Genomic DNA, 24,613 nt, shown 5'->3' with positions numbered 1-24,613 from the left:
AGTGATGTCACAGCTGTCCTGATAAACAGGAAGACCGAACATGATAACAAGTAGCAGACTGGCCTCTTAAAATTTAATCTACTGATTATATTCGGCAGATAAATGTTGATAGAAGCCGCTTTAACTACCCCGTGAGAAGCAAATCTAATTCTCTGGTTTTAGCAAATCTCAAGGTATCTTTGAATTTCATGCTAATGCGGAAGTGGCTTTCCTAAGGATGGTGCCTTATAGAGGAAGAGATAAAAGCACAGACTTTGGGGGGGGGGGTGAAAAATGAAGAGAGATCCCCAGCTTCCCAGGTTCAGACTGTGGGTCTGTCACTTAAAAGCTGTAGCCGTGAGCAAATTAAAATTAGTTAACCTGTCTCCCTCAGTCTCCTTGTAAAATCAAAGGGTTGAGCTCTTGGTTAGGTGAGAATTCAAAGGGACAAGTGCTTAGACTCTACCAGGAACATAGTAAATGCTAAGTAAATGGCAGAAAGGGGTCTCCTACCCTTCTCTGCCTTGCTCTGGCCTTTTGAGGAGGGCTGGGCCCCTGGGCTGGAGGGCAGGAGAGCCTGGGGGACAGGCGAGAGAGGTTCTGCTCTGCTGGTCTTGGCAGGGACCATGGTCCCCCCACCTGGGGCCACCACTCCTACTGGGTGGCTTCGCTCCCCTGGCCAGAACTTCGAACTTCACTCCTACCAAGCAGACCCAGGAACAGTGACCGCCCCCAGCCGTCACCAGGCCCCCAGGGGCCCCACCGTGCACCACTGGCCCCGTCAACCCTACCTGCACTTTCGTACACAGTCCCTTCAATTAAACCCTCTGGAAGGGGCCATCTGTTTCCTGCCAGGACTCTGATAAAAGTCAGGGTAAGGGACCTGATGTGGGAGCAATCTCCCAGCGATCCCACAGAAAGGACGGCCGAGTGCTTCCTTACCGAGAGCCGTGATGGAGATGGGGGTGCTGGCCCGGCGCTCCCCCACGATCTGCCACTCGCCGTCCACTGCCCGCACCCATTCGGTCACGTGGCACTCGTACTGGCCCTCATCCTCCTTCCTGCTGTTGAAGATGCCCAGGCTGAACGAGTTGGGCTGCACCTGCTCCATCTGGACGCCCCCGAAGCTGCTGCGCTCCCAGTAGGACGCGCCTGGCTGCACGGTGCCGTCCCGGTCCAGCCACATGATGTTGCTGCGGCGGTTCTGCCGGTCCACGAGCTGCCAGATGACCGAGAAGCGGCCCTGCGGCCTGCCCGCCGTGCGGACGCTGCAGGAGAAGTGCAGGTGCTCACCCTCAAGGATGACGCTGGCGTTGCTGGCCACCTCCACGGAGATGCTGCTCTCTGGGAAGAGGGAGAGAGTGCCACGCTGGGGCTTTCCGGCCTCTACTACCCCCTCCCCCACAGACAGGGCAGGAGGCTGGGTGTGGGTGTCACGCTACGCACTTCACCTGGCAGGAGGAACGCCCTCTGACACTTGCTGCGGCAAGCCCTGGCTGCTTCTGGGCACTGCTCCCCACGACTTTAGATCCATCACCTAGGAGGCCCTTTGCTGGGGACCAAGATGTCATGTGGGATACTGAGGGTCTAAGACCTGAGACTGAACCGGAACCTAAGAAATACAGCATGGTGACGTTCCGACTTTCTATCGGTAATCTGTTCAGCTGGGGCTCAAGGGTTTTTCAACTCGGAATTTCAGGAAGTGGAACAACTCGGAAATTTCTACATCACCTCCATCCTCCCGCCGTTCGGTGCTACGGCAGTCAAATAAGAGCGGAACATCTATCATGGGCCATTTGAGCCCCTCCGGGCAATATCAGCAAAGTGACGGGAGGTACCACGAAGATAATGTGTGCTTGCTTGGGTGTGGGGGATACTGGGACAGATGTCTGCTTTCATAGTGCGTGTGGCAGTGAGCCCTCATACTTTTTCCATGAACGCAGAGGAACCGACCAAGGCCCCTGGCTCTCTACCCTGCCGTCCACATTCAGCCCTGGTTCCGCTGCTCTGACCCTAACACATCCTGCCAATCAGAGGTGGGGATAAGGACCCCACTCTCTTTGCTCCTGTGCTATTCACTTAGCTCTGAGGTCACTCCGTCAAACTAATTACACTTTATACGCCTCCTTCTGCAGCACAGGGATGGTGTGGTTCCTACCGTGCACTTGTTTTAAAGATTGAAAAGTTAACAAGACAATGTATGTCAACCACCTGACACACAGCAGGTTTTCAAAAACTGGTCACTGGTGATCACGTTAACTTTCCTATTCCGAACAACTTTTGTTTTCATAAACACCACGGACATTCTAATCTGCCTTCACTACACATATGCTATTTTGTATGACTATCTACGTCGAGCTAAAAGAAAAAAAACAAGTGTTAAAGAATACAAAGCACCATAACTAATTTGGCTTCAATTTTCCGGATACCACTGACTTGAAACACAATTTAAAATTAATCAATTAAGTTAAATTCCCCGATTCAGAGGCATACCTGATTATCGAGAGGGATCACACATACATACCCATAACCATGCATTTGAATCAATCTTTGCTCCCCCGTATTTTCCCCCACAGGCAGAAACAGACAGAGATGAGCCCCAAGCCCCAGCAGGTAGTTTCTGTTATGGTGAGGATGCCTGCTACCCATTGCGGGTTGGCTTATTTCGTGTGAAAAATAGGTCTGGGCAGGGTTCAGGTTCCCCAGGAGGGCAACCTCCCCAGGAGCCATACCAGGATGACTTATGGAGATGACCAGGCTTCTGTGGCTCAAAGCATGGAGTTGGAGGCAGGCAGACCAGGGCTTGAAGCCGGGTTTACTGCTTCCTAACTCTGGAATCTTGGGGTTCTTCCTTAACCTACCCCCGCTTCCTTTTCTCACGTGCAAAACGGAGACACTAAGAGTTCCTACTTCTTGGGGCCACAGCACCGACAATACCAGAGGAGGTAATTTACTTGTCATCATCAGTAATCATACTTCCTCTGTAGGTTAAGGACTCCTCCCCAGCATTATCATTCCATGTGGGGCATCAAAAGGACAACTCCGGTGTCAGGGGCCGGAAACCCCTTTGCTGGCCTCCAGCAGAAATATGACTTGCAGGGTGTCACCGCCATTCCCTACTGCCCCCGCGGTGGACTCTTCCGTGAGCCCTGGCTTACGAACGATGAGGGCTGCTGTTTGGTGCTCTGTGGCTCCAGCAAAAGCCCGGAAGAATCGCACGGTTACAGGTGGTCCTATGAGAAGAAAAACCGTGCGGGCATCCCAGGCAGAGGCAAACACAGGTGCGGTGCGGGCGCTGCCCCTTAGGACGCGGGACGGGCGTTCCCAGGCCTGAGAAAAGGCGAGCTGACCAGTTAAAACTCTCTGGATGAAGCAAAAACTAGGACAGAACTAATGAGACTCTGACTGCATGTTCGCCAAATGAAATTTCAAATCAGGAGCCGGATGATGTAGCACAGGCTTAAGCGCAGAGCGGTGGGTCTGGAGTTAGAAGCAAATATTTCTAATGCAACGCACGCTCAACCACGAACGGAACCGGCCCAGCCGCGTCTCTGCACGGTGCTCTGGCTTCTTCGCTCACGGGATGGAGAGAACACTGGCCTCTACGGGGATTTGAGGAGTGGGAGCGGGGAAGGAAGTGATATATGCAGAAGCACTCTGGGCTCTTGAGAGGAAAAGCGCCATTAAAATCCAAGGCATTATCACCATTACCGACGTGACCGTTGTTCTTTGGTAGACTTACCCAAGTGGCCTTGGGGCAGGATCTGGTGGTGCTGAGGGACTTTAACTACCCAGTTATCTGCTGGAAAAGCAATATAGCAGGCCACAGATCATCAAACAAGTTCTTGGAAGGGGTCGGGGGAAATCTCTTAGCACAAAAGATATAGGAAGTAAACAGCGTAGATGCCCTTCACTGGATCCTTAACAATGAGGAATTAGTTGCAGATTTAAAAATAGAGAGTCCGTGGTTAAGGCAAGCACAAACCGACAGGAAAACAGTCAGGAGAATGGGCATTCAGTTCAACAATTTCAACTCTACAAATATTCAGCAAGCACCGACCCTATGCAAAGCACCATGCTAGGCATTGCAAAGAAAAAAAAAAAGTCTAAGAAACAAAACAATGTCAAGATAATTAGGTGTGTGAGAGAGATTTAAAAAAAAAAAACAAAAACAGAAGTATGAAAGAAAGGAACCCTGTTGGTGAGAAAAGAAAGAAGTAGGCAAGACCCTGTGTCTACTCTTTCCTTCTCGCTTGAAGAGAACTACATCAAAAACGTACAGGTGTAAATAAATATGTAAAGGGAATCATCACAAGGCTAGGGGAGAGAACAGTTTGAGTAGTTGAGAAAAGGTTAAAGGTTAGTTTTAAAACTTCCCTGTCTTGTTTAAAATCATGGCATTAAAAGTTTAATTCTCTTTTTACTAAAAACAGAACTAGGAGAGAATTGAGATGTTAATGAAAACATCCTGATACTATGGATGATTAAACACAACAGGAGCAAACACAGGTCGTGCCCGAGTCCCCAGCCACAACCGTCACCCACCCAGACCCAGACGAGCCCTGCTTACATGGAGGTGGGGGCCCACCAAGCATCCTTGGAAACTGGCTAAGCTTTAAAAGGAAGGCTATGCTCCAGGAAGACGTAAGAGGTCCCACCCACTGACTTTTGAAAACACAATTTCAATAGGGAAGAGACATTTAGGGAAATGCCAACCCTTATACCCCCAAAACCCAGACAGCAAATCCTTTTTAATAATGTGCTCTCAGATTTAAAATCCTCCCACAAAAGACCAACCCTCATAAGTGAGATTTCAAGGTAGGCCTCTACCCACTCCATCTGGGACTTAATTCCCACATGGGAGCCAACAGGCGTCCTGGATTCCTGATTTTCCTCCAAGCTGAGCTGGCAGTGCTGGTGTTGACAGAGGGCAGCCAGTGCTCAGATCTGGGATGCCCCCTCCAACCTGCAGACATACCCCCGCGCCCTGCCTAACTGGGGGTTGCTAAGTGTGGGCAGGCGAGTGGAGAAGGGAGACAGGTGAACTGGTTTTGCCTGCCAGAACTGACTTGAACCCTTGAGTTCCAAAAGCCCCGCCCTCCCCCTCCCTCCCCCTCCCCCACAGCTCATCGGTCCCCTGACTCCTCTTAAATGATGCCAGCTACAGACCAGACCACGGGGAGCAGAAGGAGACAGCACATCTTCTCTACTTACTGATGGGGAGGACGATGATGGGGATGTTCTTGGGCCGCTTGCTCTCCTTGTCGATGAATTCCCCGGTGACCGTTTTCTCTCTCTCTGTCACACGACAGTTGTATTTCCCGCTGTCATCCTGGCGGAGGTGATAGATCTTCAGCACAAAGACACTGTCGCTCTCTTTGGCCACTTTCAGCTGGCCCCTGGCTTCCCGATGGGCAAATTCACTGTTGAGGACCGGCACTGCATTGGGCCCCATGCTGGCAATGAGCGAGCTGTTGAAGGCCCAGGAGACGGCAAAGTAACGGTCGGGAACGTTCTGAGCCTCCAGGATGCATCTGAACTCCACCGGTTCACCCACCGTGTATAGCCGCTTCTCCGTTTCCAGCCGCACGGTGAACTCTTTGTCTAAGAAAACGAATTAACAAAACGATGGATGCCTTCTGGGTGAATGAGGGCCCCCGGCTAACCCAAGTGCACCAGCAAATTCCCACCCCCCATGCCCTCTTTACAGTGCCAACCACAGCACTTCCCCTTGTCTTCAGAGAAAAACCCAGAGTCTTCAGAGAAATTCCTGAGGGTCGCAGACAGAACTCAAAGGCAGCTAGACCCAGACAGTCTAAGGGGCTTGTTACCTCAGTTAAGACGCGTGGGGCTCCGTCTGCAGCCTATGACGCAGAGGTCAACAAGGTCTATCATCCCTGACATCGCTTACCCAGGCCTACCCTTGATCTATATACTCCCAGAACCCCATGTAAGCAGCAGGATTGCAAACATTTTCTGCAGATGTTGTAGGACTCACCCCCACTGACACGTGAGACAAAATTACACAGTGCTGACCCCAATCCTCATAAACGCTCAAAAAAATACATACACTGAAATATGTTCTCCACTGCCACATGGGTACTGGAAATCAGACACAGGTAAGACAACCCTTCACACAATTCCAAGGGCAAAGGGAAAACCAAAGTCTCTCCATGAGTTACCACCTGTCAGATAAAATCTCAAGAAAGATGGAGAGGGAAAATTTTTACCCACTTCCACCGAAAGCTAATGACCTCTGAAATAGACAATGAATCCAAGCACCCTTCAGAAAGCTGGGTGTCTGATCAGGAATGGGGGGGTGCTCAAAGAAGGGCTCATCGCCACTAACAGCATCCCACGCACAGTGAGACAGTGGGAGGCTCTCATGCCTCCCAGGTTCAGCCTCTAAGCTCTAAGATGCTCTAAGAGCTCTAAGCTCTCAGCCTCTAAGATGACGCATGGATGGTGCTTCGCCTGCTAGCATCTCTCTCTCTAAGAGTCTGCATGCAGGATAGACTCCCTGACTAAAATCGACAGAAACAGAAGAAAAGACAACCAGCGCTGCCACCAATGGGGAAGCAGAGGCTTTTAAACAGGACATTGCACACTCTCGATACCTCTCCTTCCCCCCTCCCTCCCTATCCCCATTCAAGGAATCACCCAGAGCCCTGGCCTCAGAGTTCCCAGGCAATCCCACGGATTGCCTTGCACAGTGATGCTCCCTACTCTGTCTCTAGCACTCACTTCGTGTCTTCCAGGCACTGCTACCGACCTGACCTTGGCCTTACAGCTCTCTCTTACCTGGTCTCTCCACATCAGACCCAACCTGCTTAATCAACCTCCATCTGGCCTCCATGGCTTTTTGCTTCTAGAACCCAGATCTAACTGTCATTCCTTCCTTTAAAATCTCTATTTCCCCCCTCTAAGTGTCTGCAGCAGTGATTTTTAAGCATTCCTTGGTGGGGGGCGGGGGTGGTGCAGAGGCAAGGGACTTTGTTCCTACAAAACCTTGTGTCGCCCAATATAGACAGCATTTGGTTGAAGCAGGCGAGGGAACGCTGTGGCCCTCACACGCCTTCCTCCAGCACCTCCTGGCGCGCACAGACACATGGACACATACACACCTCCACGTGCAACCTCTCAGCCACCTCTAAGGGCTTCCTAAGATCCCAAGAACAGCTTGCAAACACCTGGTCGGTGGAGTCAAGGCCAAGCTCCAGATCACAATATGTGGGGCTTCTGGCCGCCTTTCCTTCCTCTTCTCCTCACTCATTCCCAGGACACAAGCTCGCCCCACGCTGGACTCCTCTCTGCTTGCCAAACACAGCACACAATTTTGAGCCTTTATGCTTGTCCCTCTGACGCCTCTGCAGGCTTCAGATTTGGCTCAACTCACCAAACTCGTTGGCTTTCTTGGATTTGCCTTAATGCTCCCATCCAGGGAAAACTTAATGTTGTGAGACCACTCCCCAGTCACCGTGTCCCTGAGCGTTGGACGCACAATAGCATCACAGCATTCAATACACTCTACTTAGCCACCGGCCTTCACATCCACACCTTCCCTCAGTGCAGCCTCCAAGAGGCGTTCATCTTTGAAACCCCGGTGCCACACCTTGAATGCAGCAGAGACCTTAAATGTTTACTGAAATGAACTAAGAGAAGCACAAAGCTGGGGCTGCAACCATTGAACCCGAAGAGCCCAGAGGCACAGAGTAACACCATCAACTTTTTTTTTTTCCAATCTGGTTTTCCCTTTGCTGGCTTCATCTGAATACATTTGCTGGGCAAATGCAAAAAGTCCTAATCCCAAATTGGTAAGATTAAAATAAAGATTAACTGATGCAACCTAATTTAAAAGCATTAAGATTCAAAATTTGGTCCAGACTTTTGAAGCCGATCTTAAAACCATCCAGGAAGGGAAAGGATAAATATGAAATCAAGTGGCTTCCACAGATGTCTTAGTACTGGAAGATCCAGAAGCTGCTAAACGCTCTGGGTCCTGCAGAGCAGATAAAACACTCCCTTTCCGGGAGCCAACGCTTCTCGTCAAAGCCCATCAGATGTCCAGAGAATCACTCCTGCCCTATCACCCGTGGAGCTGTGCTTGACGACACGAGTGGTGGTGGAATCGCCTGGACAGTGTACTGGAAATCCAGCTTCCCAGATCCCAGCCCAGGAGCCTGGTTCAGGAAAGCAGACTGTTGGGCAAGTCGGAAGCACTGCTCTACAGGGACCTATGAACGAGTGGCAGAAGACCAAGGCCACTGACTATATGTAGCAAATGGGAGTGTGACGTTAAGGACAGGTCCCGAAGAGGAGACCCCACCGGCACCACAGCTCACCTGCCGCACCTACACATCTCCAACGCCAGCCCCTCGCCAGAGGTGAGCGGCAACACAAGGAAGGCCCGCGGGCCACTTGCTGTGCCTGATGATGGCACAATCACCACCCTGCAACCAAAGCCGGGGGACTGAAGGCTCATGGAGAGCCCTCCCCCAGCCCCGCAGAGGCAGCCAGCGACAGCGGTCGGCTCTGATCTGGAGCACGGCTGGACTCGGGGGCATGGGGAGCACAGTGTGAGACTGCGGGAGAATAACACGAGCAGGCAGGAAAGGAATCGGCTCATGGTGCTGCCATCTTCTTGACCCAGCTATAAACATGTCACCTGACCTCCTCTTTCACCAGATTTATGGAAGAATCTGGCACTCGCCAGGCTGGCCTTGCCAACCCCTCCCGTGACCTCTCTCGGGAACCCCCACAAAGCAATCTGCCCCTGGCATCTGTCCCACCACTGCCTGACCTCGCAGAACTTCTGAGGGACTCCGAAGGAATAGGCGATGAAGCATTTCGGAAATGGTAAAACACCACCAAAGACATATCATTAATATAAAGAAATAATAACTTAAGCCAAAATTTCTCTAGATCATAATTTCATACCTCTGGTGGAAGGCTCACAATCTCACATGTCTTTCACAAACGAAACAGGACTGGTCCCCAAAACAGGCAACATCATCAAAGGGGGCAGACCAGTGTGGCTAATGGGGGAACCCAGTCATCAGACACAAACAGTTTATGTGACATCTCCCAGTTTTTAAAATGAATTTGTAATTCAAGCAAATATAAAATTCCAGGTAGGTCCAAGAAACCAGGTCTGTAAGCCGGACTCGGTCCAGGCTGCCCTATCCAAGACTCACTAGTCGGTCAGATGGTACGTAGGTATCTATACATTCCTAGGACTTTCAGAGGTCACCAGAGAAGGAGTTGGCACACCCTCCCAGCGTCTGACAACCCGCACCGTCAGGCAGAGAATGGGCACGAGAGAGACTGACCAGTGGGCTGGACGTTGACCACGGTTCCCTCGGAACGCTTTCGGGTCATGGCATACCACGAGCCATCCGGATCCTGGATCCACTCGGCAGCCTCACAGTAGAACTCGCCCTGGTCGGAGGGCCGCAGGTGGAAGACGGTGAGGCGGAAGGTGGTGCTCCCCAGCTTGTCCAGCCGTACCTCCCCCAGACTCTGCCTCTGCGCATATTCGCTGCTGGAGTGAAGCACGAAATCTCGGCTCAGGGAAATCACCTCCACGGGCTTCTCGCCCCCTCTCTGCCGGAGCCAGGCCACAGACAGGTGGCTGTGCTGGAACGTCTCCGTGGTCACCTCACAGGTCAGCTCCAGAGGGTCCTGCTCCACTTTGTGCAGAGTCTGCGGTATGGCCGTGGTCTGCAGAGTGTCAGGGATCACTGCAACACAGAAGCATCCCGAGCACACGGTCACAAAGCTGCAGAATCAGTCTCACACTCACGGGGGCCAGCCGCCCACCCCGCCCAGCCTTCGGCAATCACCGTGAGGCTGCAGGTGACCCCAGGTAGCACAGAAACAGAAGGGATTTTCTCTTTGGGTTCGGACTGCAATTTTTCGACACTTACCTGTTCGGTATTTTAATAACTTTTAGATAACAGGCAGGATGTATTTCGTTTCACGTACTAAATGAAGTCCCTGAAAATACCGCGTGAAACGAATTCTCTTTTTAAGCTCAGATGGTTTGCGTTGGTACCGCTTCAGGATACTTTCACTTGGCTTCTGACCGATCTTCCAAAGGAAACAGTTCCTAGAAGTTTACATTTCTGTGTGCCCGGCTCACCTCCTCCCTGCTCGCCATCCCACCCTCACCTACCCCCCGACTCACGTCAGCAATGCATTGCTCTAGGAAGGCTAGGTTTCAGAAAATCTTTTTGGTAGAGGAAAGCAAGAGCATCCTTGGTTGTCTGATAGGCTGGATTTTCATATGATTCATGTGTCAAAGTGGTCTGGGCTGGAAGAAGTCATAGTTTGGGCAAGCGAGGACGCTGCCTCTTGGCCACTTGGTCAGAACCGTACTCTGGAGACTAAACACGGCCCCTCTCGGCCTGATAAGGACACCCCAATTACAACCAGTGTGTGTTTCCTCAGCACACCCACCTCGGGCCTGGCTCTCGCAGGCCTCCTGATAGGATGTGGCATGAACGGTGAGCTTGGCGTGGAGGGCGGGGGGATTTCTGGGTGGACAGTGTGGGGCTGCAATGTTCACCCACGAGGACGGTCAACAATACCAATGCTGTTCTGTCCTTCTGCCCCAAGTCTTAACTTTCCAGTTTTTATTATCACAACTATGCCTGGAGATCATGACTCGGGCAGAAAAAGAAGACCAGCCTCGATACTGGTGACCCTTCACGTCAGCAAGCATGGGGGCCCAGTGCCGTCCACACCTAAATGTGTCCCCTCCCCTACCGCCAGCTCCCGTCTGAGCAAGGACCTACAGCCGTATCCGCTTCCTGACTGAGCAGTGCCCCCGGTGTCACTGAGCCCGTCCAAGGGCCTGCTATCTGCAAGCCCTTTCACTTCTCTTCCAGCTGATGTCCTATGCTCCGTCTTTCTCGTCATTTCTTCGGGCAACCACAGATGTCCTTGCCTTGTATCCCCTATCCCCTTTCACCAGCTACAGGGTCCGTTAGCCTTCTCTGAATTCTTTTTTTTTTTTTTTTAATGTTTATTTTTGAGAGAGAGACAGAGAGAGAGCGGGAGAGGGGCAGAGAGAGAGGGACAGAAGATCCCAAGCAGGCTCTGCACTGACAGCAGAGAGCCTGATGCGGGGCTCAAACTCACGAACTGTGAGACCATGACCTGAGCTGAAGTTGGGACACTTAACCGACTAAGCCACTTAGGCGCCCCTTCCTTCTCTGAATTCTTAACACCTGCACTACAGTTTTCATAAGTTTTAGCCTCAACCTGCTATGTATTCACAAACGAACCCACAACCTTTGTTCACTCATGCTAGGTGTTAACCACTCAAATGTGTGGGGAACTTTGGTCTTTTGGGTTTTTTTTTCAAGTGAAATACAGTTGCACTATTAAAGAAGCGACTCGGTGTTATGGACTCCACGTTTATTTCCTCCCCTCCCCCCCCAAATCCACATGGTAAATCCCAGTGGGTCCCACACACAGTGGTGTCTGGAGGTGAGGCCTCTGTGGGGGGTGATTAAGTCAGGAAGGTGGAACCCTCATGTATGGGATTAGTGCCCTTGGAAAGGGACCTCAGTGAGCTCTCTCATTCCCTTTCTGCCACGGGAGCAGACAATGAGAAGTCAGAAGTCGGCAACCCAGAAGAGGGCCTCCCCCGCCCAGAACCGACCGTGCCGGCACTTGGATCTTGGACTCGCAGCCTCCAGAACCGTGAGAAGTAAATGCCTGTTGCTGAAGCCACCCAGTCTGCGGTATTTTGTTACAGTGGCCCGAGTGGACCTGCTCGGGTGGGACACCGGCCACGGGAAACATCACCTCCTTACCTACTAGGTTCATCTTGGCACTGTAACTCCCAAAGTACCGCTCATCCGTGTTGGGCGTGTGGCACTCGTACTCCCCGGCATCCCGGGCCTGGAGATCGGTGATGTGCAACAAGGCCGAGTTCCCCTGGACCCTCTCCACGTAGATCTTCCCCCCACGGACGCGCTGGGTATAGATGGCATAAGGGAAGGAAGAGTCCACGGTGCTGACGATCTGGACCTCGCGCTCCGGGGCGGACGGCAGGTAAATGGACCACTGGAAGTTCTGCTCAGAAGGCCCCTGGTAGCCACTCACGTTGCACCAGATGGTGATGTGGGAGCCCTCCGTGCGGTACAGGGGTCCTTCCTGGACGGCAACATGCCGCTGTGCCAGCACTATACCTGTGGGGGACACACACACAGGCTCGCTTACTCCTCAGACCAAGATGCAGCGCAGGCAGCAATCTCCAAAGGCTTTGTTGTTTGTATGACATGATAATATAAATAGCTTACTGGCCCTTTCGGAGGCGCTCTGTGATTTATAAATATTAATTAAAACACTCGGTGGTAAAGCTCTGTCCCTAATTTGCATATATGGAAATCGGATCGCGCAAAGTCGTGGTTCTGTTACTTATTCAACGGCTGACCCCTGGGAGTTTCATTTAGTCCCTCTGTTTGTCATCTGTGTGGCGGTTTTATATCTATTTATTAACGCTGTTTATAAAGTTTTTAATAAAACGAGCAGGAAAAGTTGAATCCCTGGCACACAGTCAGATGAAAACAAATAAAAGCAACCGTCTTGCAATCTGGGCCTGCAGGCAGGGAGGAGTCCCGGTGCCCTTTCTTTGGAGCTGCAGCCTATGTTTTCAAATGTGGCTACTCCCGGGACACCACGTGGAGGAGTGTGACTTACCTCCTCTACCCTCCTTGAATGGGGGCAGAGCTGAGCTCCCGCAGGCTGCAGCAGCTTTAAGTCGAGTGAGTGCCCCTGAGTGTGAATGTGCAGGGCTGAAGCGGATCCCTGCTGCCCAGATGCCCACACGTTGCCAATGGCAGGTGATGGGGGGCTGATAGTGCAGACCCGTAACAAGGAAGCAAGCTTGCCCTTAGTATGGTGGCTCTGATTCCCCACCAGTCCCCCTGCCTTCCACCTGGGATATGCTTCTCTGGGGTCCCCTCTGCCTCCTCCATGTTTTTCTTAACACGGTCTCCCCAGTAGACTCAGGGGTGAGGAAATATGGTGAGTTTCACTTCTCATTCCATGCCAGCCTAACGCTGATCCTGCCTGAGCCACTGAGCAGGTGGGAGGGGGCACATGCCTTTGGGCTTCCTTCCCTGAAGCAGCAGCAGCCGGGCACAGCAGCGAGGCAGGTGAGTTCTAGCCACAGCTCTGCCAGGAATTGGAGCGGGATGTGTCATCTTGGACAAGTTGCTTTTCCTTTCTAGACCTGAATCTCTTCAACCACAATATTATTTTTTAAATGTTTATTTACTTTTGAGAGAGACGGACAGACAGAGTGTGAATGAGGGAGGGGCAGAGAGAGAGAGAGACACAGAATCCACGAAGCAGGCTCCAGGCTCTGAGAGCTGTCAGCACAGAGCCCGATGTGAGCCACTTAGGCGCCCCAGACCGTGAGATCCTGACCTGAGCTGATGCCGGACGCTTAACCGACTGAGCCACCCAGGTGCCCCTAAAATGATTTTTAAGAAGGCTTGGGAGTAGACTAGCACATGTGCCAATGCTGACTTTGTCACTTCCTAGCTGTGACTCTGGATAAGTAACTTAACCTTCCCAAGCTTCAGTTTCCTCATCTGGAAGAAGGGAATAATAATGTGTGCCTCCCAGAGCTATCGAAAAGACTGAGTAAGAGAACATGTGCAAAGCCCCCGATACACAGTCCAGCCCACAAATACTCCTCAGTAAAGAGCCGCTAGCTAACCCTTTCTGTCTAGAACATTCTGTAGCTCTGGATCCTCAGGGTTTGGCCAGGGATCACCCAAGGACATTCCAATGGCCCCTTGACAATGACAGCATCTCTGGGCCACCCACAGCTGCAGCGCACTTCCACTCCGTGAAACCTTCCCTCTCCCCCTCTAGAAAGGAATCGCAGCTGCCCCTAGCGTAAACCTATCTGATGGGGGTCCAGCTGGTGAACAGCCGGTACAGCTCAAGTACTAGCAGGACGCAGCTCTAAGCCCAGTCCGGGGGCGCAGCTTGCAGGGGGAGGGGGGGCAGGGCTTGTGCCTCAAAGCAAGCTGATCTAATCGACAAGATGACAGACTTTAAAACAGACCCTGCAAGGCAAGACCCGTGGCTTATGAACCGTAATTCACGGAGAACCTTTTCCCCCAAACGAAATCTTGCCCAGAACCTCATCTTGGCTTCAGCACCAGAAAGTGGGAACTGAAAAAATGAAGGGTGGGAACCGAATCAACAGATCATGGTGGTGTGTGAATTTACCCGATCCATTCTGCTTGACAGCATTGATTACGATATCGAAAGTCATTGAGAAGACAGCTCATTAGTTATTTTCAGTCTGTTAAAATGTGGTGTATAACATTTTGACTATGTGTACTCTTTTTATGACAACTTAAAATATCTATATGGTGACATTTAAATCAAATGTTTGCAGTTCTCTAGAAACGCAGAACTCTGAAAACAATGTAACTATAGTCATAACATTTAGGTCTCTTTGCACTTCAGCGTTCTGTTAACCAACAGCCACCGCCACTCGTCGCCGCCCGCTGCAAAGAAGGCTGGAGGCAGGTCGGGAGCCAGCTTCTTCCTTGAAGACGCTACTTCTCAACCTTGCTCTACGGTACTGTCACCAGGGAGCTTTACAAAATAGCAGGGCCTGGACCCCACCTGAGGGAACTGGGCATTCGCATTTCTAAAATGCCCAGTGCATGGCAGGGTCAGGAACTGCTCCTCCCGGGTGTCTCCACATAGTGGCAACCAGGTGTCCAAATGAGAAAACATGTCCTAACATTCAAGCTCTCTGGCTTTCAGCTCCTTCCTTCTGCAAACACTCCACATCGATTTGGGTCAAGAAAGTTTCACTCTTCCCTAGTGACTGGGTGGACGGGAGGCCTGTCAGATACTGGCTATTGTGAGGCAGTGCTGAGCTTACTCAGCCCCCAGCCCGCATCCAACCCACAGACCTTCCCAAAGTGCTTGGTCCTTGGATAGTACACACCACCCCCTGAAAAGCAAACAGTATTAAGTGGCATTAAGGAGCCAGGGCAGCAGGGTCAGAACAACTTGTCCAAGCCAGAAGCAGGTTATAAGCAACACTGCCAAACAAACAAATAAGTAAACATTGGGTTGTACTTGAGTCACACACATTCAGCTGCACCCATGTTTTCGTCATCTCCTTAATTTCCTTCCTGCCCCCAAAGGGCTTTTGACCCCCGAAAATAATGCTGTTCTTAGGGAATGGACCCTAACATAGAAGTAAAAATTACCTTATTTTCCTCAGTCTTATTCCCTCCATAGTTCCCCCTCCATAGTTCCTTCTCTAGCACTGCCCCTCACTTTCTGAGACCTCAAAGAGAACCAGGTCCCCTACCTGGGGCTCAGGCATCCCCTAACCTCATGGCCCCTCCCATCTTCCCTCTAAGCCTACAACAGAAGACTCCTCCTGGGCAGGGATCACCTTTTTTTTTTTAATTAATTTTTTTTTTTCCTTTAGACATTCCTATACTTTTTGAATTCCTCTGCAACAAGCAAATATCACTTATGTAATTTAAAACAAAAGAACAAGTATTCACAGTATTATATAGAACTGAACAGTATTATATACAACTGCACCAAAAGCAGAAAAAGCGTAGAAGACAAAAACAAAAACAAAGAGAGCAAGGACAACAAATGCAAAACAGTGACGCATGTGGTATATACTAACCCAACCATATCAGTAATCACTTCGAATGTCAATCGCTGGTCTAAATGTGCCAACCAAAAGACAGGGATTGTTAGGGTGGATCTAAAAACAACCCAACTACATCTTATCTACAAGAAATCCACTCTAGATACACAGATGCGTGTAGATTAAAAGTAAACGGATGGAGGAAAACACACCACGTGAACACTAACCAAAGGAAAGCGGGAGTCACGACATTAATTTCAGACAGAGCAGATTTCAAAGTACAGAACGTTATCGCTGCTGATGAAGGACATTACATAGTTCTCCACGAAGACATACCAGTTCTTCACATGGATGCACATAACAACAACATACTAGATGAGGCAAAAACTGAACAGAACTGTAAGGAGAAACAGATGAATTTGCTATCATAGCTGGTGACTTCAGTACACCTCCGTCAGAAATAGACCTAACAAGCCGAGAATCAGTAAAGACATAGCTGAACTCAACACCATCAATCAACTGAATATAATGGACGACTATTGACCGCTTCATCCAACAACAGCAGAATACACATTCTTCTCAAGCTCACATGGAACATTCACCAAAACAGACCACATTCTGGGCCATAAAACACACCTTAACAAATTGAAAAGATTAGAAATCATACACTGTCTGCTAGCAGACCACAATGGTATTAAGCTAGAAATCAATAACAGAAAAATAATTGGAAAATCCCGAACTGTGGATATCAAACAACACACTTCTAGAGAATACCTGGGTCACAGGAGAAATCTCAAGAGATATTTAAAAGTACAGTATTTTGAATCAAATGAATATGAAAGCACAGCTTATCAAAATGTGTGATATTCAGGGAAAACAGTGCTTCAAGGGAAATTTTATAGTATTGAATGCATGTATTAGAAAAGAAGAAAGATCTTGGTTTAATTTTTTTTTTTTACACATTTATTTATTTTTGAGAGACAGAGTGAGACAGAGTGGGATCAGGGGAGGGACAGAGAGAGGAGACACAGAATTCAAAGCTCCAGGCTCCAGGCTCCGAGCCAGTGGTCAGCACAGAGCCCAACGTGGGGTTCAAACCCACGAACCGTGAGATCATGACCTGAACCAAAGTCGGATGCTCAACCGAGCCACCCAGGTGCCCCAAAAAGAAAAGAGATCTCAAATCAGTAATGTAAATTTCCTCCTTAGGAAAATAGAAAATGAAAAGCAAATGAAGTCCAAAGTAAGCAGAAGAAATCACAAGAATCAGAGGAGAAATCAATGATATTGAAAACAGGAAATCAATAGAGAAAAATCGACAAAATCAAAAGCTGGTTCTTTGAATAGATCAATAAAATCAATAAGCCCCTAGCCAGACTAACGAAGAAAAAAGAGAAAGGACACCAATTACTAATATCAAAAGTGAAAGAAAAGACATCACTACAGAGTCTGTGAAAATTAAAAGGATAATAAAGGAATCCTATGAACAATTCTGTGCCTACAAATTTGATAACCTAGATGAAATGGATCAATTCCTTGAAAGACACCATCTGTGAAAATTCAAACAAGGAATAGATGATTTCAATACACCTATACTTAAAGGAATTGAATCAATAATTAATAACCTTCCAAAGTAGAAAGCACCAGGCCTAGATAAATAAAAATAAATGGTAAATTTATTCACTGGTAAATTCTATTGAACATTTAAGGGAAAAAGTATAACAACTCTCTATAATCTCTTTCAGAAAATAGACAGATGGAATACTTCCTAACTCATTCTATGAGGCCAGCACTACCCTAATACTCACTAGACACAGGCATTCTAAGAAAACTACAGGTCAATACCTCTTATGAACACAGATGCAAAAATCCTCCAAAATATTAGCAAATCAGACTCAATGATTTACAGAAAGAATTATACACCAAGACCATGTGGGACTTATCCCAGATATGCAAGGCTGATTCAATATTTGAAAACCAATTCATGTAATCTAGCACATCAATGGGCTAAAAAGAAAAATCACATGATCGTATCAATAGAAGGAGGAAAAGCATTTGACAAAATCCAAACACCATTCATTATAAAAACTCAGTAAACTAGGAATACGGGGGGGTTTTTCCAACTTGATAAAGAATATCTACAAAAATCCTATAGCTAACATCAGACCTAATGGTGAGAGACTCAAAGCTTCCCCACTAAGATCAAGTACAATGCAAGGATCTTTCTTCTTACAACTTCTTTTCAATATCATACTTCTCTTCAATATTATCAAATCCTTGCTAATGCAATAAGGCAAGTAAAGGAAATACAAGATATACAAATTAGGAAGGAAGAGAAAAAAACTGTCTTTGTTTGCAGATGACACGATTGTCTATATAAAAAAAATCTAAGGGAATTAACAAAAAAACAAACAAAACAAAACCCTAGAACAAATAAATGATGACAACAATACTGCAGGATATAAGGTTAATATACAAAGGTCAATTGCCTTCCATATACCAACAATGAACAGAGGAATTTGAAATTGAAAATAATATCATATACATTAGTACTGCCCCAAAATGAAGTAGGTAGAAATCTAACAAAATGGTAAAGAACTAAATAAAATCAAAGAACTAAATCAAAGAACTAAATAAATGGAAAAAAACTCAATGTTCTTGGATAAAAAGACTCAATATCGTCAAGGTATCAGTTCTTCCCAACTTTTATCTATAGGTCCAATGCAATCCCAATCAAAATCGCAGCAAGTTATTTTGTATATACCAACAACCTGATTCTAAATTTTATACAGAGAAGCAAGAGATCCAGAACAGCCAACACTGTATTGAAAGAGAAGAACAGAGTTGAAGGACTGAAACTACCCAACCTTAAGACTTACTATAGGGGTGCCTGGGTGGCTCAGTCGGTTGAGCATCTGGCTTCGGCTCATGATCTCAGGGTTTGTGAGTCATGATCTCACGGTTTGATCTCACGGTTTGTGAGTTCGAGCCCCGCATTGGGCTCTGTGCTGACAGCTCAGAGCCTGGAGCCTGGTTCAGATTCTGTGTCTCCCTCTCTCTCTGCTCCTCCCCCACTTGTGCGCTCTCTCTCTCTCTCTCTCTCTCTCTCTCTCTCTCTCTCTCTCTTTTTCAAAAATAAGTAAACATTAAAAAAATTTTTAAAAAATGACTTACTGTAAAGCCACAGTAATGAAACAGCACGGTAATGGAGAAAGAATGGACAAATAGATCAATGGATCAAAACAGAGACCACAGAAAGAGACTCCCATAAATACAGTGAAGTGATCTTACAAAGGGGCAAAGGCGATCCAATAGAGCAAAGGCAGTGTCTTGAGCAAATGGGGCTCACACAACCATAACATCACATGCAAAAAAATAATAATAATCTAGACACAGGCCTTATACCCTTCACAGAAACTAACTAAAAACAAATCACAGATCAAAATGTAAACTGCAAAACTATAAAATTCCTAGAATATAACATAGGAGGAAGGCTAGATTAACTTGGGTACGGTGACGCCTTTTTAGATACAACACCAAGGGTATGATCCATGAAAGAAATAATTGATAAGCTAAGCTTCATCAAAATTAAACTTCTGTTCTGTGAAAGACAAAATCAAGAGAATTAGAAGACAAGTTGCTGGCTGGGAAAAAATATTTGCAAAAGACACATCTGATAAAAGACTGTTACCCAAAACATACAATGAACTCTTAAAACTCAAAAATAAGAACAAAAAACAAAAAACAACGGATTAAAAAAGGGGCTAGAGACCTTAACAGACACCTCACCAAAGAAGATATCAGATGGCAAGTAAGCATATAAAAGGATGCTCCACATCTCATATCCGCAGGGAAATATAAATGAAAACAACAAAAAGATACCATCACACACCTGTAAGAGTGGCCAAAATCTGGAACAATGACCAACACCAAACGCTGGCAAGGATGGAGGGCTGGAGGAACTCTCATAGCTAGTGGGAATGCAAAATAATATAGCCATACTGGAAGACAGTGGGGGTTTCTAACAAAACTAAGCATACCCTTACCCTATGATCCAGCACTTGTGCTCCATGGCATTACCCAAAGGTGCTGAAAACGTTCGTTTATACAAACACCGGCTCATGAATGTTTATACCGGCTTTATTCCTAATTGTCAAAAGTTGGAAGCAGTCAAGATGTCCTTCAGTAGGCAAACAGATAAACTGTGGTACACGCAGACAACAGAATACTATTCAGCATTAAAAAGAAATGAGCTTTCAAACCATGAAAAGACATGAAGGAACTTTAAATACATAGTATTAAATGACAGAAACCAATTAAAAAAAGGCTTTATAAGAATCCAACTATATGGCATTCTAGAAAAGGCAAAACCATAGAGGTGATAAAAAGACCAGTGGTTGCAGAGGGTGGGGAGACGAACAGGCAGAGCACAGAGAATTTTAGGGCAGTGAAAATACTTTGTATGATATTGTAATGATGGGCACATTTTATTATACATTTATCCAAACCCACAGAATGTACTACAAGAAGAATGAACCACAGGGTAAACTATGGGCTTCAGGTGATGATGATGTGTCAGTACAGGTACATCCCTGGTAACAAATGTACCACTCTGACAAGTGATGTTGATAATGCATGATGCCATTGTGTGCGGAGGCAGGGGCATATGGGAAACTTCTGCATCTTCCTTTCAATTTTGTTGTAAACCTAAAAAAGTTTAAGAGAAAATACTGGGTAATAGGATGGCAAGTGATTTTTATTTTCTTCTTTACATTTTACTCCCTCCCAACCTCCATCCTCTGCAAAGAGTATGTTCTAGTTATAGACGTAGGAAAAAAAATTTTAACCAAAAATAAAAATAAGGTATGACTGCTGTATAAAATTTCTTCTTTATTGACTAACACGGTATAATAGAAAATATGTATTTGGTCTTTGTCCCTGGTATGTGGCTCAGAGCTTTGAAAACCCTTGGAATTTCTTGAGTGATAGAAACGTGTTTTGTCATTCATAAAGAGCCCCTTTTTCCCCTAAGGGGTTATGCTAATGATTCAAGGTGGGCCTGTAGACACTTTCAAGAGTGGAGCTGGCCTTCCTTAAAGGGTTGAAAATTTCAACCCCACCCCCCAAACTCCAGGAAGAGATAGGTACTAGAGTGAGCTCAAACACCAACGACCAATGATTTAATCAACCATGCCCATGCAATGAAACCCCCATATAGAAACCCTAAATGACAGGGTTAGGAAAACCTCCAGGTCAATGTGCAGGGACGGTGACGCACATGGAGAGGACCAGAGGTCACCCTCCATACCTTACCCTATGCACTCATTAGAGCTGACCTGTGCGACCAATAGGAAATGCAGAAATAATGGAGTTTGACTTCCAGGGCTAGGCCATAGTCAACAGGGTTTCTGCCTTGCTCTCTGGGATCACATACACCATGTCATGAGGACATCAAAGCAGCCTTCTGGGCAGATCTACCTGAGGCCTCCTTCCAAGAACCAGCATTTAACTGAGCCACACGGGAAGTGGGTCTTCAAGGCCAGCCAAGATGACTGCAGCTGCAACCCCCCCCCCCCAGGGGGGGGGTACAGAGTGAGAGCCACCCAGTTAAGATGCTCTGAAACTGTATGAGATAACGTTTACTGTTTGTGTGTGTGTGTGTTGTTTGTTGACTTTTTGTATCATTTTAAGAATTTTATCGACAACTGCCATAATTACTGCTTTCACAGAGCGCACATAGCTTCTCCGATCAAAATCCTTTTTTGGAAGACTACATTTTTTTAAAGAACAATTTTAGGTTTACAATAAAACTGAGAAGAACTTACTGTTGTTTTAAGCCTTAAGTTCTGGGGTAATCTGTTTTGTACCAGTATATGACTAATATTGACACCTGTGAGTCCTACATTTAATGAAAAACTGTGTCCTGTGCCCGTGTATGTGTTCTCTGGAAAAAGGGTCCATAAATTTTAAGATTCTGAAAGCGATTCAACACCCAGAAAAAAAGATTAAGAATATTGCTTTAGACAGTCCATGGTCATTAGGACAGGCCATGTCCTTTTAGATTTAGTTGTGACAGTCTCCAGTCACATAAACAAATGCATGGCATCACTTAGCTAGCTTTTCAAGATACTACATGTCCAAGGATGCTCTCACTTCTTCCTCTGTACTAAGTCCTAGATGAACCTAGCTAGGGGCAGTATGACTCAGGAGTTAGTGACAAGGAGGGGTCACTGTGCCCGCGAAAACTAGCTTCTCATGCATTTTTTAGAATATGCCGGGGTTCAGTGAAGCCACATCGCTAGGCACGGGACCCAACGGCTATGTTTAAGAAGCATGACTGAGCATGTCAAGGTGACAAAGGATCTAGCTCACCATTCCACACCTGCTCTTCCAGTGTGGCCTCTCCAGTCATCAGAGCTCACTCAGCACCCAGCCGGGACAAATTCCGCCATGCTAGTATGTTTCCGTATCCATAAAATGGGAATCATGTAATGTACCATCCAGTGATCTCACAGGCAACCCCAGAGATCAAATAATATTGCGAAAGCCACCAAACAAATATTTCAAGAGTCCCCTTTCTTTCTACCCACATGAGATCATCTAAACAGAGGAAAAATCTTTGGAAGTATGAGCGCATAAAAGGAGCACTGATGTTCAACTTTTGGTTAAAAATGCAAAATTGCATATGTAGTAAAATTATGTTTAAAAAAAAAATCTACCTAGAAAAACCGAAGAAAACATAATGATGCTAGGCTGAATCTTTGAGTGGTGAGAATACGGGTGACTTTCCCTTTCTCTTCTTTTATTTTCCCATTATTTTATTATTTTTTAATTTTTTTAAATGTTTATTTTTGAGGGAGAAATGGAGCATGAGTGGGGGAGGGCAGAAAGAGAGGAAGACACAGAATTCAAAGTAAGGTCCAGGCTCCGAGCTGTCAGCACAGAGCCCAACACGGGGCTCAAACTTGTGAATTGCGAGATCATGACCTGAGCTGAAGTCGGACGCCTAGCCGCCTGAGCCACCCAAGCGCCTCTCCCATTATTTTAAATAAGCAAGTATGTTTTGCTTTAAAATGAAGATAAATGATGATAGTGATCAGCACTTTAGTGTGTCAGACACTACCCTAACTCTTCTGCATCCATCATCTCATTTAATCCTCACGCTACGAAAGGTCAAACAAAGTCATTAGAGCCACATTTACCAGATGAGGAGATGCCCTTCAAGGTTCAGTCACCTTCTCCAAGACCACGAACATGACTAATACTTTTCTCAGTCTGTGGCTCATGCTGAATGTGCCAGGTAAACATCAGTGATAAGTGAGGATAAACCACTGGGTTTTCTTGCCAACCTGGCCCTAAAGACTATGATGGGGAATCTCAAGTTTAAAATGCCAAACAGACCCTCCGTGGAGCAGAGGCTGCATAAAAGCTTCACGAACACAAGTGCCTGGGAGAGAACAGTCAGGAAGGCCACTCCAGGAATGGACAAGGTCTGGGCATCCCCACTTTTTAGCCTTCAGCCTAGGGAGGACAACAAGTGGCGTGAGCTTAAAGAACCTCCATGTGATCTCCTTCTGGACGAGGGGACAGACACAAAGCTTGGCCCTTGCCAACAAGAGCCAGCACTTGCTGGATGAGGTACAAAGTCTGTTCAAGTGCCTTATGTGTATTAACTAATGTCAATGTTCACAGCAACTCTATGAAGTCTATACTCTTACTAGTGACTTCACTTTACAGACACAGAGCCCCAGGCAAGCGGTGGGGGAAGCCAGTCAATGAAGTCAGGCTGGAGACACCCATGAAAGGTGCATCATGAAAAGCACCTTCACAAAGAAGGTCCTACTAGGTCAATGTCACCACCCACTCCAGGCGCCCTAACCACGGTGTAGGTGCGCACACACAGACCCCCATACCCACAGGGAAGCCACAGAACCAGGACGGCCGTGTGCTTAGCTTCCCAAGACCATAGGCACAAACACCTTAGTACCATCAAAAATGTTCCCTGAGACAGCCACGGGCTCCTATGTGCTATGTGTGGTGCCACAACCCGGAACAGACCTGAAGGATCTAATTCAGAATTTTCTCCCTCCTTGACCTCTCACAGCATTAGCTGGTTACTTAACCTCTCTGTGCCTCAGTATCCTCATTTGTAAAAAGATACAATCTTCACCACATTGTTGAAGGATTAAGTGAGTTCCCCCTTTAAAACTCTTAGTACATGGCCCATAATAAGTGCTCAATAGGCATGAAGCCAACAGTGCAGGAGTAGCCCCAGTGATAAATGATATTAGCTCTAGCTATGGAACTAATTTCTCCCAGGGCAGAAAGGTGTGTTTTCCAAACACCACTTAACAATATCTCCTGTCCCGGGCACCTGGGTGGCTCAGTTGGTTGAGCGTCCGACTTCGGCTCAGGTCATGAGCTCTTGATTTTGGCTCAGGTCATGATTTCATGGTTTGTGAGACTGAGCCCTGCATCGGGCTCTGCGTTGACAGCATGGAGCCTGCTTAGGTTTCTCTCTCTCTCCCTTGCTCTTTGGCCCTCTGCTGCTCAAAATAAATAAACTTTAAAAAAAAAAAGTAAGAACTTTGGGCACCTGACTTCGGCTCAGGTCATGATCTCACAGTTCATGAGTTCGAGCCCCACATTGGGCTCTGTGTTGACAGCTCGGAGCCTGGAGCCTTCTTCAGATTCTGTGTCTCCCTCTCTCTCTGCCCCTCCCCTGTTCATGCTCTCTCTCTCAAAAATAAATAAACATTAAAAGCAAAGGGGGGTGCACCTGGGTGACTCAGTTGGTTGAACGTCTGACTTCGGTTCAGGTCATGATCTCACAAGTTCAAGCCCCACATTGGGCTTTGTGTTGACAGCTCAGAGCCTGGAGCCTGCTTCGGATTCTGTGTCTCCCTCTTTCCCTGCCCCTCCCCTGCTCACTCGCGCTCGCACCTGCCCTCTCTCTCTCTCTCTCAAAAA

The 24,613-nt window shown here is 47.4% G+C and overlaps 1 protein-coding gene across 3 annotated transcripts in view; it reads right to left on the bottom strand.

Moving 5' to 3' along the window:
- Positions 1-24,613, bottom strand: part of IGSF3 (immunoglobulin superfamily member 3) — a 93,614-nt gene that overhangs the window by 27,598 nt on the left and 41,403 nt on the right. For 2 of the 3 annotated variants that reach the window (XM_047871838.1, XM_047871839.1), the window contains exons 3-7: positions 11,802-12,179; positions 9,309-9,719; positions 5,194-5,583; positions 3,722-3,781; positions 922-1,323 (exon numbers count right to left, since the gene is read on the bottom strand). In XM_047871838.1, coding sequence (XP_047727794.1) covers positions 922-1,323; positions 3,722-3,781; positions 5,194-5,583; positions 9,309-9,719; positions 11,802-12,179 — 1,641 coding nt within the window. The remainder of the gene's footprint in view (positions 1-921; positions 1,324-3,721; positions 3,782-5,193; positions 5,584-9,308; positions 9,720-11,801; positions 12,180-24,613) is intronic. The other variant, XM_047871840.1, reaches the window with a different exon arrangement.

Source organism: Prionailurus viverrinus, chromosome C1, assembly GCF_022837055.1.
Source record: "Prionailurus viverrinus isolate Anna chromosome C1, UM_Priviv_1.0, whole genome shotgun sequence".
Lineage (NCBI taxonomy): Eukaryota > Metazoa > Chordata > Mammalia > Carnivora > Felidae > Prionailurus > Prionailurus viverrinus.
This window is presented reverse-complemented; position numbering and strand designations above follow the sequence as displayed.